The sequence below is a fragment of the Mobula hypostoma genome, chromosome 3, assembly GCF_963921235.1.
Source record: "Mobula hypostoma chromosome 3, sMobHyp1.1, whole genome shotgun sequence".
Classification (NCBI taxonomy): domain Eukaryota; kingdom Metazoa; phylum Chordata; class Chondrichthyes; order Myliobatiformes; family Myliobatidae; genus Mobula; species Mobula hypostoma.
In genome coordinates, this window is record NC_086099.1 from 36,083,581 (window position 1) to 36,100,314 (window position 16,734).

Below are 16,734 nucleotides of genomic sequence, written 5' to 3' on the forward strand. Positions count from 1 at the left end.
TGTGGGAAACAACTGATGTAAAAAATTAAAATGTATCATTCTGTATCTAGAGTTGATAAGAGTGGTAACACTATCCAAACATAGATGTGACCAACATTGGTGATCAATTACAGTACCCAAATCTGACTCCCATCTCTCCCTTGACCTGCATATACCAAGCTTTGGGCATTGATCCTGCAATAAAGAATACATATTAGAAATAAATTTAGTTGTAAATTCCCCTTTCAAATTAGAATCTCCATGTCTGAGCACCTTGGTAGGGCCAGTGATGGACCCAAACAGTCCCTCAAAAAAGATCGTAATTGGAGATAGCAGAAGAATGTGTTATTAGATAAATTATATTTATTTTTAAGTGCCTCAAAAGACATAAATTGCTTCTGCTGATTATAACAATCTTCAATGCGCCTGATACCGTGTTGATACCAGGTGACTAGAAATTTATTACCCAGAGTCACGGATATTAATCTGTGCTGAGATAGAGGTGTCTTTGAGGATATTCCTTTTTTTAGACCCATAAATTGTTTAATTTTTTTCCCAGATATAAATTACATGTCTCAGTAGAGGATTGTTTGTTTTCTTTTTAATTAATTTGGAGTCCCATTTATATATAAATTCTTCTGCCATTTCTTCCACCATATGTAAGCCAGTTGTAACCCAAGAAGGAAAAAAAGAAGCAATAAAATGTGCTTGTGCAGCTAAATAATATTTTTTAAAATCTGGTAACTTTAACCCTCCCAATTTATAGTCCCAGGTCAATTTTTCCATGGAGATTCTAGATATTTTACCTGACCATAAAAATAAACAAATATGTCCATTGAAAATCTTAAAATAAATTATTGGGTAATGGGATAGGTAAAGACTGAAAAACATACTGAAGTCTTGGCATTATCTTCATTTTTATACGGTTTACCCTGCCCATCAGTGTGATGGGAAGGTTTATCCACCTATGTAGGTCCTCCTCGACATTCCACAGCAAGGGGAGATAATTGTTTATAAAGGTCTTCCAAATTACGATTAAACTTAATCCTCAGATATTTCATGTTGAATTTAACCCATCTAAACTGAGTGCCATATTGATACTGGGCATAGTCTCCTCTACCTAAAGGTAAAATTTCACTTTTATTCCAATTTATTTTATATCCCGAGACTACACCATAATTGTCCAGTAAGGCCTTAAGTCTTACCAAAGAGCCGGCCGGGTCAGCCAAATATACTAAAATGTCATCATCAAATAAATTAATTTTATATTCTTCCTGGGCCACCTTAAACCCCTTTATGTCTGGATCCCATCTAACAGCCTCAGCCAATGGCTCTATTGCCAGAACAAATAGAGCTGGAGATAGTGGGCAACTTTGTCTACTGGATCTATGTAGAGAAAAAACTGGTGAAATCTGCCCGTTTGTAATTATTTCGGCTTTAGACTGATGGTAAAGTGCTTTTATCCAAATTATGAATATTTGGCCGATACCAAATTTTTCCATTGTTTTAAATGAAAAATCCCATTCCAGTCTATCAAAGGTCTTTTCAGCATCTAAAGCCACTGCTACAGTCGGGTCCACCTTCATCCTAGCTAAATGTGATATAGTCAATAGTCTGCCAATATTATCAGATAATTGTCTATTTTTAATAAATCCTGTTTGATCAGATTTAATCAATTTTGGCAGATATCGAGCTAGTCTATTAGCCAATGCCTTTGCTATAATTTTATAGTCCGCATTTAAAAGTGAGATAGGCCTATAAGATGCTGGTTTTAGCAGATCCTTATTCTTCTAAAGAATTAATGAAAAATTGCTGTTGAAAAGGATTCCGGTAGAGTATGGGTCTCCTTAGCCTGAGTCACAACCCTCATAAAAAGGGGCATTAATTGACCCTTAAATTCTCTATAAAATTCAGGGGGGAAACCATCATCTCCTGGCGATGTATTAGCCTGTAATAAACCTAGGGCTCTTTCAGTTTCATCCCTAGAAAAAGGGGTATTCAATTCTTCCTGACTTTGTTGACTCAATTTGGGAAGTTGTAAATTAGACAGGAAATCATCAGTTTTCAGTGAGCCACCCACTGATTCTGATTTATATACAAACAATGGTAGTTCCGAATAGAACTGCTTAAAAGTATCATTTATTTCTTTTGGCTTATATGAAATCTTACCTTCCCCTGTTTGAATCGCATTTATTGTTCTGGAGGTTTCTTCCACCCTCAGTTGCCAAGGTAGTACTATATGGGTTCTCTGTCCTAATTCATAATATTGTTGTTTTGATTTTAGTATCATTTTTTCTATCCTATAGGTTTGTTTTGTGTTACACTCTAATTTTTTTATTTTTTTTTATAATTTTCCTCTGTTGTTAAGTTCTGACAATCTTTTTCTAATTGTGTTATTTCTTTCTCCAATTCATTTAATTCTGTTACATATTTATTTTTTATACCCTTAACATATCCAATTATCTGTCCTCTTAAGTATGCTTTTAATGTGTCCCATAATAAGAAATTATTGGCAGTAGAGGGTGAGTTCGTCTCACAGAACAATTCTATGTGAGCTGTAATAAAACTGCCAAACTCTGGTCTTTTCAACAGCAAAGGATTAAAACGCTATCTATATAATGTTTTTTGTTTATCAGGCATTTCAGTTGATAAAATTAAAGGTGAATGGTCCGATAATAGTCTAGCAGCATATTCTGTTTGAATGATCCTACTTTCTAATTTAGCTGATATTAGAAATAAGTCAATTCTAGAGTAGAAGTCATATTGTTTTGAATAGAAAGAGTAGTCTCTTTCCCTTGGATGCTGCCATCTCCAAGCATCGATTATATTCATGAAGGCCAGGGTGGTTTTTGCTGCCCTGACCTTCACGACTTTTAACTGATCTATCTAAAATTGGATCCAGACAAAAATTGAAATCCCCTACAATTAAGATATTTTCATATCCTCGAGCAACTTTCAAAAAAATATTTTGGATAAATTTCTTGTCATCATAATTGGGGGCATATAAATTCAAAAGTGTCCAGCATTCTGAATATATTTGACAATTGACCCATAACAAATCTCCCAGCCGGATCTCTGATAGTACCCTCCACCTACACTGGCAAATTCTTCCCTATCAATACTGCCACTCCCCTGGCTTTAGAATTAAAGGAGGACGCTATTACTTGACCAACCCATCCTCTCTTTAATTTGTTATGTTCTGTCACTGTAAGGTGAGTTTCTTGAAGAAAGGTAATATCAATATGATTTTTTCAAAGATATGTCAGGACCTTTTTCCTTTTTATCAGTCCATTTATCCCATTAACATTAAGACTTAAAAATCTAATTGCTCTACTCATAGTTATCAGATTTGATAAATCCTGCCCGCAAAAAAAGTATAAATTAATCCCACTTCTTTGAGTGACTCAGAGATATTTGGTGCCATTCTCAGTAGAGTATAGAAAATAGAGAGGAAACCAAAGAGGAAAGAAAATAAAAGAAAAAAAAGAAAAAGGGAGAAAAATCCTCCCAACTGGCGCTCCAAGTCCACGGCGCCTTAACCCCTCTTACTGTGGGGTCCAATAAACATCACACTAAAGATGGACATTCTTTAAGATATAACATAATTAATCTTTTTTAAAAAAAAGAGATGAAAAAATTATCCACTCCCCCAATAACTCCTTAATTATTTATCTGTAAAAATAAATTGTATTCCACACCCGTTATTACTAAATATCTAATATAATCTATAACATTGAGAGTAAATATCATTAATATAGCAATATATCCGAATAAAGAATAGAATTCAAAGAAACTTACTAAATATAACCCTAAATTGACTTAATTCATATCCAGCTTACCAAAAATTAAACATATCAAAAGATGACATCTATATAATCAAAACTATTCATACTAGTTATAACAAAATTAGATGAACTATATAGATCCTAAGTAGTATAATTCAAAAAGACCATCCATAATCAATATTTTAAATCATAATAGTCCATCCATAATCATATAGATTTGAAGTTCAAAATTATAATGTTGTTATAATTAATCTATATTAATAAAGAAAATTAAATAATTTTCTTCATATATTTTGTCCAAGATACATCTTTCTAGGCCTCTTGTTCCAGAAGAATATTCTGAATCACGATGTCTCAGATATTTTTTGAATAAAGTTTATTGCCTCCTGGGGGTTAGTAAAATATTTCCTCCTTCTATCCAACAAAGGAATTCTTAGCTTTGCTGGATATAATAAAGAATATTGAAGACCTTTATTCTTTAATAACCTCCTTGTTAAGTCAAAGTCTTTCCTTTTTCTTAACAAGGCCACACTAATATCTAGAAAGAAGAATATCTTTCTGCTGTCAAACTCCAGTAGGCCATTTTTCTCTCTGGCCTCTATTGCAGCAGCTTGTAATACTTTTTGTTTATCTTGATACTTCAAAAAGCGTATAAGTATAGAGCGCGGCCTTTGCTCTGGAGGTGGTCGGGGGATTAAAGTCCTGTGGGTTCTTCCTATAATTAATTCTTTGTCAAAATGCTTTTCCCCCAGAACTTTGGGGATCCATTCTTGAAAGAAAGTTACTGCGTCTCTTCCTTCCAATCCTTCTTTTAAACCTACTATTTTGATATCTTTTCTTCTGCTATAGTTTTCAAGGGAGTTCAGTTTATCCATTATTTTTACTTTCTCAGTCCTCCAGGAATCTTTTTCTTTTTCCAGGTTTTGTAATCTATTCACAACATCCTTCGTATTATTTTCTAAATCCTAAGTTTGCAAATTTAAAGATTCCAAAGTCTGCTTCATTTCCTTAGATTCTTGCATGATAACGTCTAAATGACTCTCGAATTTGTCCATCCTACTGTTTAAAGTTCGGACTGCATCGGCCAATTCATGAATCGCGGCCGCGAGACCACCGCACCGTGCTGCATCCGACAAGCAGGCCTCCTCACCGTTGCTCCCGCGTCCCTCAACTCCAGATGCTCCTGGGAGTGCAGGGCCGGATTTCCACGATTTTTCGTTTTAACCATTGCTTTTATTGAGGTTATATGAGAGCCTTATAAACAGGTTGTGAAGAAGTTTTTTTAGGAGTTATTCAGGGAAGCGCCCAATCAATGGTACGACATCACATGACCCCCGACAATGCTTCTTTTTGAAGCTACATACAAAACATCACACCTTCTGACTTCATCCTTTCCTCCCGACGCCAACATGCCTGAGTTGGTGCTCACAGCCTTTAGGAGTGCAAGTCAAATCCACAATACATTTATTTGGTATTTTACGTGCTAACATGGAGGACAATTAATATTTATAAAGTATAGATAAGGCTGTCTTCAAAACTACTTGTAAACTTCACCCTTCCATCCGCAGCGTCTGGCTAGTATTCCGATATTCAGAGCTTTTAGGAAATGCATTGTTGTGAACTCAATCCACAGTATTTTGTCAAACAGAAGACTGGTGGCCAAAAGTCATTTAAGTGTAAATGAATCACCTACCCAAAAACTCACTCTAACAGGACCCTTTTCCCCCATCCTCAAAACTGGCATAGACACCCCACATTTAACCACATCAAATGGTAAAAATATGTTAAACAAATTCTAAATCTCAGTCTTTGTTAAAATTTTACAATTCTCTTGTTGAGTAAGAATCACTAATAAAGATGCACAGTATGGTTATTTGTCATTTGGAGCATTGTTTCCAAACATAATTTTGTTGTAAAAATATTATCTATGAGGTCTCTTTTCATTTAACTGTGTTTTCAAAAATCTTATTCAATAAGTTTCTTTCAGGGCAACTTAAATATTTTTAAAACTTACTTAATCCACTTTTCTTGTCTGTCATTTTTTGGTCTTGGTCCTCTTTAATTTTTTATCTTCTTTTGGTACCACAGGTGCTGGAACAGAAGGCAAAGCAGTTATTCGTTATAGTAAAGAGCAGCGTCCTACTACGTTGCCCATTCAACCTTTTATTCTTCACCATCCACTGAGCAAACAGCTTCCCAGGGTTCGGCCAGTGCAAAACCACAGTAAATCTTCAGTTACGTATATGTACAGTATTCCAAATAGTCAGCTGACAACAAATGAGCATTCAAGTGGATCATCTAGTTCTTCTGGTGGCATGTTGTCACTGGAAAATGTAGCAACAATAGGACAATCACAGAATGGATTCAGCACAAATGAGAATGAGAAAGCAGGGAACTCTTTTCCCATAAATGAGTACTGCTTACGGAGACCCATGCCAGATGGAATTAGGCCCTCACCATTGGGTAGTTACTCACCTATAAAAAATGATGTATCCATCTTGCAGAGTGGAGACTCGTCATCTTCTGCAGTGTCATCAGAAAGAAACTTTGGTAGCCACCCTCCAAGGAGTAGATCCTGTCCTTTATCTGCAAATCTCTTTCCAATACGATCACCTCCAGCAAAAGTTGTTTCACCAAACAAAAGCCACCTTCCACAGGTCAGAGATGAAAGGAGGAGTCCAAAGGAGACCCAGAATAAGGAGGAAAAAAACCTTCAAACTGCACAGAACTCCATTTGTTCTTCCCAGAAAACAATGTTACCATCACCAGCTATCAGAACGGTAAATGGTATCAAGAATCATATGAACCATCAATGGGATAACAGAAGCAGAGGTGGAAAAGCAGCACTACTTCAGCATATGGCATCCGGTTTCACTGCTGGTACATATCTGACTTTTCTTTCTAAAAGTAATGCAACAGAATGTCAAAATCTGAAGTAATTTATTATAATGTCTTTTAGCTCCAATCAGTCTGTTGAAATGATTGTCCTAGTGAGAATCCTAGCTATTCATTCACTTCTTTTAGAACTTGACTTGGCTGTTTTGACCTTGTTGTAGGTGCCAAGATATGAAAGGAGTAAATGTATCCTCTGGCAACATACTAATAAGTGACTGAGCAGCTGGAAGAAACTAGCACTGGTGGAAAGTAGTATTGGAGAAATAAACAGGACTGAAAGGCAATAAATTCCCAGTATTTGATAATCTACATCCTACCATTCCGAAAGATACAGAAACATAGAAAACCTACAGCACAATAAATGCCCTTCGGCCCACAATGCTATGCCAAACATTTTGTCATCTTCCAAAATTCCATCAGTTCTAGAACAGTTCCCATGGACTGGGATATAAAAATGCATGCTTCTACTATTTACAAAATGTGGAAGAAAGAAATCAGAGAACTACTAATTAATTGGCTACTGTAGCCCCAGATAATGGGGATCTTCCTGTGGAGAGGTGACTGCCCACCTATCAAAGAGGACTTGGTAGGCATGTAAGAAAAATACAAATAGGGAATAGGACTTATGAGTTCATGCTGTTGGGATCTAGCATGAATCTGATGGACTGAACTGCCTCCTTTTAATTTCCCTCTTGACTAGTTAGCTTGACATCAGTACTGGGTAAATGGTAGTCTTCATTAGTAAGAAATTGGCTGCAGGCACTTGGAAAATAATAATAGAATTGAATTAAGTCAACATAGATTAGTGAAAGGGAACTCATGTTTGACAAATCCTATGAACTTCTTGCAGTTGTAATTAGTGGAAAAAGTAAAGGTGAATCAGATAATGCATATTTACACTTTCAGAAGCCCTGAAATAAAGTGCCACAAAAAAGGTTATTAAGTAAAATTAAATGGCACAGATATGGCCTAGTTTAATGATTGGTTAATAGATAGGGAAGGAAAAGTAGGGAAAAAACAAATTATTATGTGGTTGTAATACTTCAGGAGTTGAGCTGGGCCCAGCTGTTTGCAGACTATATCAATGAAGGGATTATGTAATATATCCAAATATTGTAATGATATAAAGTGTATGTGGAGAGGCTTAATTAAGTAGCATATAGACAGGCTAAGTGAGCAGATGGGTTTATACTGGATAGCATATAATGTAGTGTCATGAATATTGGTTAAAAAGAAACAGAAAATGGGATAGGTGAGATTGAAATGTGTTGTTATTCAGAACCACCTGTACATCCTCATGCACAAATCATTGAAAGTTAACGTTCAAATTCAGCAGGCAATTAGGAGGGCAGACTGTATGATGACCTTTGTTATAAGAGAACTTCTAAGATTAAAGACATCTTGTCCCAAGTGCATAGGGCCCTGGTGAAATCACATCTGAAAACCTGTATACAGGTTTGATCATCCTATGTAAGGTATAGTATAATTCTGAGAAAGGGAATGCAACATGGCTTCATCGAATTGAGATAGTGGGTTTATTGAGGATAGATTAAGTAGAGGAAGCCTGTGTCCTTTGAGTACAGAAAATGAGACAATTCGTTCAAACATATACATGCTTATCTTGCATTACAGAATAGATACCGGTTGATATTATCCCCAAGTAGAATATTGAAAACCAGAGGTCACAATCACAAGTAACTGGCCATTCTGGATAGAAGTAAGAAGAAGTTTCTTCACCAGGGTTACAGGGAATTTTGGAATCTTGTATCCAGGAGGACTGTTTCAGTTAAAGTTCAGTTTGCTGAGAATATTCAAGATGGTGAAAAATAAGTATAATAGGAATCAAAGGAAATGAAAGTAATGCAGGAAACTAGCAGTACAATAAAGGATTGGCCATGATCTTATTAAATGGCAGAGCAGGAACAAGGACTGCTTCTATTCTATTATTGCTATTACCTTTCAGCAGGGTATGGACCAAACTGTTCACAGTTACTGACAACAGTTGTAACATCAGTGGAATTTTATGGTTTAATTGGCGTCATTATTTAGAATGGGCCATTTTTTTCTTGAACCAACAAAGCCATTTCAAAATAAACATACAGTGGCATGCAAAAGTTTGGACACCCCTGGTCAAAATTTCTGTTACTGTGAATAGCTAACTGAGTAAAAGATGAACTGATTTCCAAAAGGCATAAAGTTAAAGATGACACATTTCTTTCATATTTTAAGCAAGGAAACTTTTTTATTTCCACCTTTTACAGTTTCGCAATAACAAAGAAGGAAAAGGGCCTGAAGCAAAAGTTTGGGCACCCTGCGTGGCAGTACTTAGTAACACCCCCTTTGGCAAGTATCACAGCTTGTAAATGCTTTTTGTAGCCAGCTAAGAGTCTTTCAATTCTTGTTTGGGGGATTTTCGCCCATTCTTCCTTGCAAAAGGCTTCTAGTTCTGTAAGATTCTTGGGCTGTCTTGCATGCAGTGCTCTTTTGAGGTCTATCCACAGATTCTCGATGATGTTTAGGTCAGGGGACTGTCAGGGCAAAACCTTCAGCTTGTGCCTCTTGAGGTAGTCCATTGTGGATTTTGAAGTGTGTTTAGGATCATTATCCTGTTGTAGAAGCCATCCTCTTTTCATCTTCGTCTTTTTTTACAGACGGTGTGATGTTTGCTTCCAGAATTTGTTGGTATTTAATTGAATTCATTCCTCCCTCTACCAGTAAATGTTCCCCGTGCCACTGGCTGCAACACAAGCCCAAAGCATGATTGATCCACCCCCTGTGCTTAACAGTTGGGGAGGTGTTCTTTTTATGAAATTCTGCACCCTTTTTTCTCCAAACATACCTTTGCTCATTGCGGCCAAAAAGTTCTAATTTAACTTCATCAGTCCACAGGACTTGTTTCCAAATTGCAACAGGCTTGTTTAGATGTTCCTTTGAACCTTTGAATAGAACTTTTTGGCCGCAATGAGCAAAGGTATGTTTGGAGAAAAAAGGGTGCAGAATTTCATGAGAAGAACCCCTCTCCAACTGTTAAGCACGGGGGTGGATCGATCATGCTTTGGGCTTGTGTTGCAGCCACGGGGGTGGATCGATCATGCTTTGGGCTTGTGTGGCACGGGGAACATTTCACTGGTAGAGGGAAGAATGAATTCAATTAAATACCAGCAAATTCTGGAAGCAAACATCGCACCGTCCGTAAAAAAAGCCGAAGATGAAAAGAGGATGGCTTCTACAACAGGATAATGAACCTAAACACACCTCAAAATTCACAATGGACTACCTCAAGAGGTGCAAGCTGAAGGTTTTGCCATGGGCCTCACAGTCCCCTGACTTAAACATCATCGAGAATCTGTGGATAGACCTCAAAAGAGCAGTGCATGCAAGACGGCCCAAGAATCTCACAGAACTAGAAGCCTTTTGCAAGGAAGAATGGGCAAAAATCCCCCAAACAAGAATTGAGAGACTCTTAGCTGGCTACAAAAAGTGTTAACAAGCTGTGATACTTGCCGAAGAGGGTGTTACTATGTACTGCCACGCAAGGTGCCCAAACTTTTGCTTCAGGCCCCTTCCTTTTTTGTTATTTTGAAACTGTAAAAGATGGAAATAAAAAAAGTTTTCTTGCTTAAAATATTAAAGAAATGTATCATCTTTCACTTTATGCCTTTTGGAAATCAGTTCATCGTTTACTCGCTCAGCTATTCACAGTAACAGAAATTTTGACCAGGGGTGCCCGAACTCTTGCATGCCACTGTATATATGAAATAAATGTTTATGTTACAAGGCAAAGGTTATTATTTTCCAGTAATTGTAAAAGAATCTTTGCAAACTTAAGTGGGAACAGGAAGTTAAATAAGATAGTTAAACTTCATTAATTAACGTAAAAATGCAAAATTCGTAGCCAAAGGAATGAAATCAGGAATGATGATTCTTAACAACAATCCAATTATGTTGGTTGAGTTGTATTTAAGTTTAGTGCAAAAGTATTTGCTTAATCAGAGTAAAACCTTTTCTTGTGCATTTTCATTTTCTAAACTTCTCTCTCGCTCTTCTGTGTTTTCCATCTATTAATTATTCCAGCTAATCACCTTACACCTCTGGCTTTGAAATGGAGGGAATATCGTAGACGAAATCCCCTTGGTCCTGATCGTGTAACAGGATTTGGCTGCAATTTGGAGCCTAAGCAATCAGGCCGTGGGATAACCAAGAAGACTGCCTATCTGGAATTTTCTGGCGCTAGTGGCGTTAACCATGTTCGCTCAAGGCTATATGGTGCAGTTTTTTTTTGCACTTTCTGAATTAATTACTGTGCCTTGAAAAAGTATTCACCCCTACAACTATTTTCACATTTTACTGTCTCGTTTTCTAAATTTGGAATATATTGAAGTAGGAATTTTTGAACTAATCTACAAAACATGCATCATGTCAAATCAAAAGAAAAAAAATCCAAAACCTGTCAACAATTTCCTAGATATTAAAAACCAAAATTGTGAGGTTGAAAACGTATTCATCCCTTTGTAATTACTATGCCAACTTTCCTCGTGCAATGCTGTATATTACCTTACTAACTCACCCAAATTGTTGATGTCGAAAATTGAAGGATTACCTATTTTCAATGAATTCATAAGAATAAATATCCCCTCTCTCTGTAAAGTCCAACAGTATGGTAGATTTTTAATAGGCCAAATCAAAGTAAAGACAAAAGAGCATTCAAGACAAGTCAGGGAAATGAAACAAATCTGGGGAAGGATACAAGGCCATCTGAGTGTATCTCGGAGCTCAGTGCAGTCCATCATGAAAAAGCAGAAAAGGTATGAAACCACAGTCATTCAGCCTAGATCAGGCCGCTGCTCTAAACTTAGTCATTGGAGAACCATGGCACTTGTAAGAGAGGCTACTATGATACCAACAGTCACTCTGAGTGAGCTGCAGAAGTTTGGTTGCAACTGGAGGAGAAGTTCATGGCTCCACAATTTCGTAAGGCCTTGCATAAAAAGAGTATTTATGGAATAGTGGCAAAGATGAAAAAGGCATATCCATGCCCAACAAGACTTTGCAAAGCATCACTTAGAAGATACAGTAAAGGTATGAAAGAAGGTCTTGTGGTCAGATGAGACTAAAGAGGAACTTTTTGGCCTGAACACTAAGCAGTACATGTGGTGTAAATCTAATACTGCATCAGCCAAGTAACACCATCCCTAATGTAAAAGTATGGTGGAGGTAGGATCATGCTATGGGGATGCTTTTCAGCAGCAGGGACTGGAAATCTGATCAGAATTGATGGGAAGATGAATGCTGCTAAATACAGAGAGATCTTGGATTTTAAAAAAAACCTGCCCGAAAGCTTAAACTGGGGAGGAAGTTCATCTGTTAGCATTGCAGCGACCTAGAGCAACCATGGAATGTCTTCAGATGAAGACAATTAATGTCCTTGAGTGGCCCAGTTAAGAGACCTGGCCTTAACCTGGCAAGACCTCAAGGTTGCTTTCCACCGCATGCTCGCCAACTAACTTGGCACAGCTTGAGCAATTTTGCAAGGGGGAATGAGCAAATCTTGCTTCATCATGATGTGCAAAGCTAACAGAGACTTGACCAAAAAGGCTGTACTATCTGTGAGAGGTGGTTCAGTTAAGTACTGAAAAAGGGGGCTGAATACTTTTGAACTGCTGACATTTCAGTTTTTGAATTTTTAGTTTTTCATGCTTTACAATTTTCCCTGTTTTTTGGGCTCTACTTTGAAAAAGGAGCAGGTGATACACAAATAAAAATTTTCAGTTAAATTGATCAAAATCCCTGATTGTAGTACTCATTTATGTGAACAAAGGGTTGGGGCTGAATACTTTTCCAAGGTACTGTAGGTGTTAACTTATTAATAACTTCAATTCTAGAATCTTCCCTTACTCCTTTTCCTTACTATTTTTCTTTCATTTTCATCCTTTATCAGTGGAAATTTACTACTTTTGACTTTTGATTCATGTTCATTTTAGGACCAGAGAGACGTAGTTAAAACATTGTTGGTTATTAACTAACAGGAGACTGAGGGATTGGAAATTTGGATGGGAAAACATAACTTTAGAAAAGATGTGCTGGCATTGGAGAGAGTCCAGAGGAGGTTCACAAGGATGATTCCAGGAATGAAAGGGTTATCATACAAGCAATGTTTGATGGCTCTGTACTCGCTGGAATTCAGAAGGATGAGGGGGGATCTCATTGAAACCATTAGAATGTTGAAAGGCCTAGATAGGGTAGATGTGGAAAGGATGTTTCCCATGGTGGGAGAGTCTAGGACAAGAGGGCACAGCCTCAGGATAGAGGGGCGCCCTTTCAAAACAGAGATGTGGAGAAATTTCTTCAGCCAAGGGGTGGTGAATTTGTGGAATGTGTTGCCACACGTATCTGCGGAGGCCAGGTCGTATTTAAGGGTATACTTAAGGCGGAGGCTGATAAGGTTCTTGATTGGACATGGCATCAAAGGTTATGGGGAGAAGGCTGAGAATTAGGGTTGAAGAGGAGATTTTAAAAAAAAGGATCTTCCATGATTGAATGGTGGAGGAGATTCGATGGGACAGATGACTTAATTCTGCTCCTATGTCTTAAGGTCTTATGACTTCTTTGTATGCTGTAGTGTTTTAACTCTTTGGTGTGCTTTTCTAGTCCTGATAGTTTCCTTACATTTGAATCCAATGGGAAAGGAAAGCTAGACTGTTCAATCCATGACCCAAGAAATATGGGTCTCTAGCTCCAGATCCCAGGGATCTTTCCATGAGGAGGAGACTGATTGTAGGCGTGAGGAAGTAATGTCTGCAACCCCTAGTCTACAAGGAATTCTTTAAGGCACTCCTAAAGAGATTTAGCAGGCTGTTTCCTGGGGCGAGAGGGTTGAGCTATGATCACCAGCTAATGAATTTGAAACTGTGGTCTTTAGAGATCAGAAGAATGAGGATTGATCTTACAGAAACACACAAGATCTTAAGGGAAGGCATGACAGTGTAGACATCTGGTTGAGTGTTGAAGAAGAGGATATTATTATAAGATAAGGGAGTGGTCTTTTTAAACTGAGGTACGTAGAATTGTTTCCCGCAGAGTTTGCTAAATTCTGACACTGTCTACCCTGGAAGGCTGTGGAAGTTAAATCACTAGAAATATTTAAATAGGAGGTAGAAATATCTTGAAAAGTTGAGAAATAGGGGGCTGTAGGGAACTGCCACAGAGATGAAGTTGAGGCTTTGGGCAATTTAGCCGTGATCATATTGAATGGCAGGGCAGGCTTGAGTGGCCAGGTGATCTACTCATTTTTCTGAGTTCTTATAAAAAGGTATTTGCCTAAATTAGTCTCACTTCATTTTCATTGGTTTTACTGAGTCAGACTATCTGCTATAAAGCTTGCAATATTTCTAGCTTTGTTGATGTGTTTAACATATCAACAGTATTGTGGAAGCATTGGTTTTTCATTGAAGACACTATAGATTGCAGATACTGGAATCTGGAACAACAAAAAAACCTGCTGGAGGAACTCAGTGGGTCAAGCAGCATCTTTATGGGGTGGAGTTGGTGGGGTGGAAGGAATTCCTGTCCTGATAAAGTCAGCAATTCTTTTCCCCATCACAGATGCTGCTTTATCAGCTGAATTCCCCTAGCAGGTTGTTGAGTTTTTATTCTTTGACTCACCTCTATAACACTTGAGAAATGTATACAATATACAACCTGAAATTCTTGTATTATTGTTCTTCGCAAACATCCACAAAAACAGAAGAGTGCCCCAAAGAATGAGTGACAGTAAAAGTTTTAGAACCCCAAAGCTCCCCTACTCCCGCTCCCTTGCAAACAGTAGCAAAGCAATGACCCTCTCCATCTCCAACTTACTACAGCAAAAAAAAGGCATCAGTACCCCTCACCCACCAAGCAAGCAATAGCAAAGCCCCCAAGAAAGACCATGATCTGCAGTACAACCAAAACTAATCATTCACCCGACAATTCGACACACCACAGGCTCTCTCTCTCCCCAATAAAGGAACAGAGAGGCATCACCCTTTCACAGTGAGAGGGTAGACATAACAAAAGAACTTGTTGATTTGCAGCGATAAAGTCTGCCTCGTTGCTCCCCCCTCCCCGGAGTTCTCTGACTCAAGAATAGGCAACAAACGCTTGAGAGAGGAGAGGGAGAGGGAGAGGGAGAGGGAAAAAGAAAGAAAACATACATGAACGATTTGCTGAGTACAGAGCCCCTGACAGCAAATCTGCTGTTCCCAACGTTCCACTTTCTCCAGTGATGCTTCAGTCAGTGGCACTGGCAAAGAGTTAGCTCATCCACAGGTCCACAAAGCCTTGGAACCCTGAAGGTGCGCTTGTCTTCTAGGCCACATCCTTGGGATATCGAAAAGTGGCCAGTTGTGAGCCCCCAGGAGTGGGTACCACCATCACTAAGAAACCGAATTCCGAGTGTAGCTCTAGGGTGATGCTAGGTCAGTTTCTCTGACAGAACCTCAGACGCCTTGAAAAGGGAAAAGAAAGACATTAAAGTTAGAAATTAAGCTGTTTCTGCAGATGAGCTCGAAGGAGTCACTGTTAAGTGCCATCGTAGTTCCGCTCCCAACTGGTGTTCATAAGCAGCAGTTCCTTGGGTACTTGGTTAATCCAATCCCGTCCCTATCACTTAAGCCAGCCCCATTCATCCAAAATAAAAGAAGCAAACAGTTGGTATAGGTTAACATACAAATAGATATATAGAGACAGCAAGGAAAAATTAATTGGCTTTGAAATATGGAGAAATAGATTCCATCGTTGGATATATTTGAACCAGATAACATAAATATATAATAAAGTATCTGTCTGTGTCAACTAAGGATCGGCAATCATTCACCAAATCTGTTGAACTGAATTATAACGATGCCGCTGGTAACACAATGGGATGCTTTGTGCTAACTATGGGTACAAGTTACAAAGGGAACTATCGACATTCTGCCATTCTGCACAATGATTTGTGCAGACCCACTATGAGTGTGACCCTTACCAAGGGACAGATGCCTATTTGAGATTAATTTTTTCCATTTACTTAAAATTTTAATTAAGACCTCCTTGTGGCCTGCAAAATGAAATACCCAGGAATTCTTTAGTCTCTTATGATGGCTGAGAATTATTTCTTTATTTTTTTTTGTTTTTGTAGGCATTCCTTGCATCGGTTTGTGTGTGGAAATAAAGACCTGCTACTGTCTAAATAAAGATCACTACTGTGTGCGGATCCCAAAAGGATAGAATTTCTGATTCCCTTATTGCCCTGGCAATATTTTTATTAGATTAGATTCAACTTTATTGTCATTGTGCGGAGTACAGATACAAAGCTAATGAAATGCAGTTAGCATCTGACCAGAATTGCAAAGAATAGTGTTATTTACAAAATAACTGCGAATAAAAAGTGCTACAGCACACAAATATAAAAATACTGAGACAGTACAATATAGGTGCAATACTGTTTAGCGCTGTGATGTGAGGTTCAGCAGGGTCACAGCCTTGGGGAAGAAGCTCTTCCTGTGCCTGCTGGTGCGGGAGCGGAGGCTCCTGTAGTGCCTACCGGATGGGAGGAGAGTAAAAAGTCCATGGTTAGGGTGAGATGCATCCTTGATAATGCTTTTCGTCCTGCCCAGGCAGCGTTTATGGTAGATGTTCCTCAATGGTGGTCAATTGGGTGCTGATAATCCACTGGGCAGTTTTCACCACATGCTGGAGTACTTTGCGGTCCGATACGGGACAATTTTAACCCGAAGTTCTCCTCCTACTCATCAACCTTAAGCAAACAATCGTACATGACATCAGCATTAATGGAGTTGCCCTCTTTTTAAGGCTACATTCTGCATTTGTCTCTGTTAAAAGTTATTCATCATTTCTCAATGCACATGTAATATACATTTTACTATCTATTATGGATTGTAGATAGTTTCCCTATACCTGCTTCCAGAACATTGTTAGGTGTTACAGTTTTTCATTCTTAGCAAAGAAATGTCTTGAATATGAAAACTTCCTGCTCAGTTCAAGTTGACATTAGCTAGTCTGTTAAATCTGTGTAGGTCGACTCAAGTGATCGCAT

General features: G+C 38.1%; 1 protein-coding gene across 4 annotated transcripts in view; it reads left to right on the plus strand.

Annotated features, from left to right (window-relative positions):
* Positions 1-16,734, plus strand: part of rusc2 (RUN and SH3 domain containing 2) — a 119,887-nt gene that overhangs the window by 63,127 nt on the left and 40,026 nt on the right. For 3 of the 4 annotated variants that reach the window (XM_063042892.1, XM_063042895.1, XM_063042893.1), the window contains exons 3-4: positions 5,853-6,644; positions 10,734-10,925. In XM_063042892.1, the coding sequence (XP_062898962.1) occupies positions 5,853-6,644; positions 10,734-10,925 (984 nt within the window). The remainder of the gene's footprint in view (positions 1-5,852; positions 6,645-10,733; positions 10,926-16,734) is intronic. The other variant, XM_063042894.1, reaches the window with a different exon arrangement.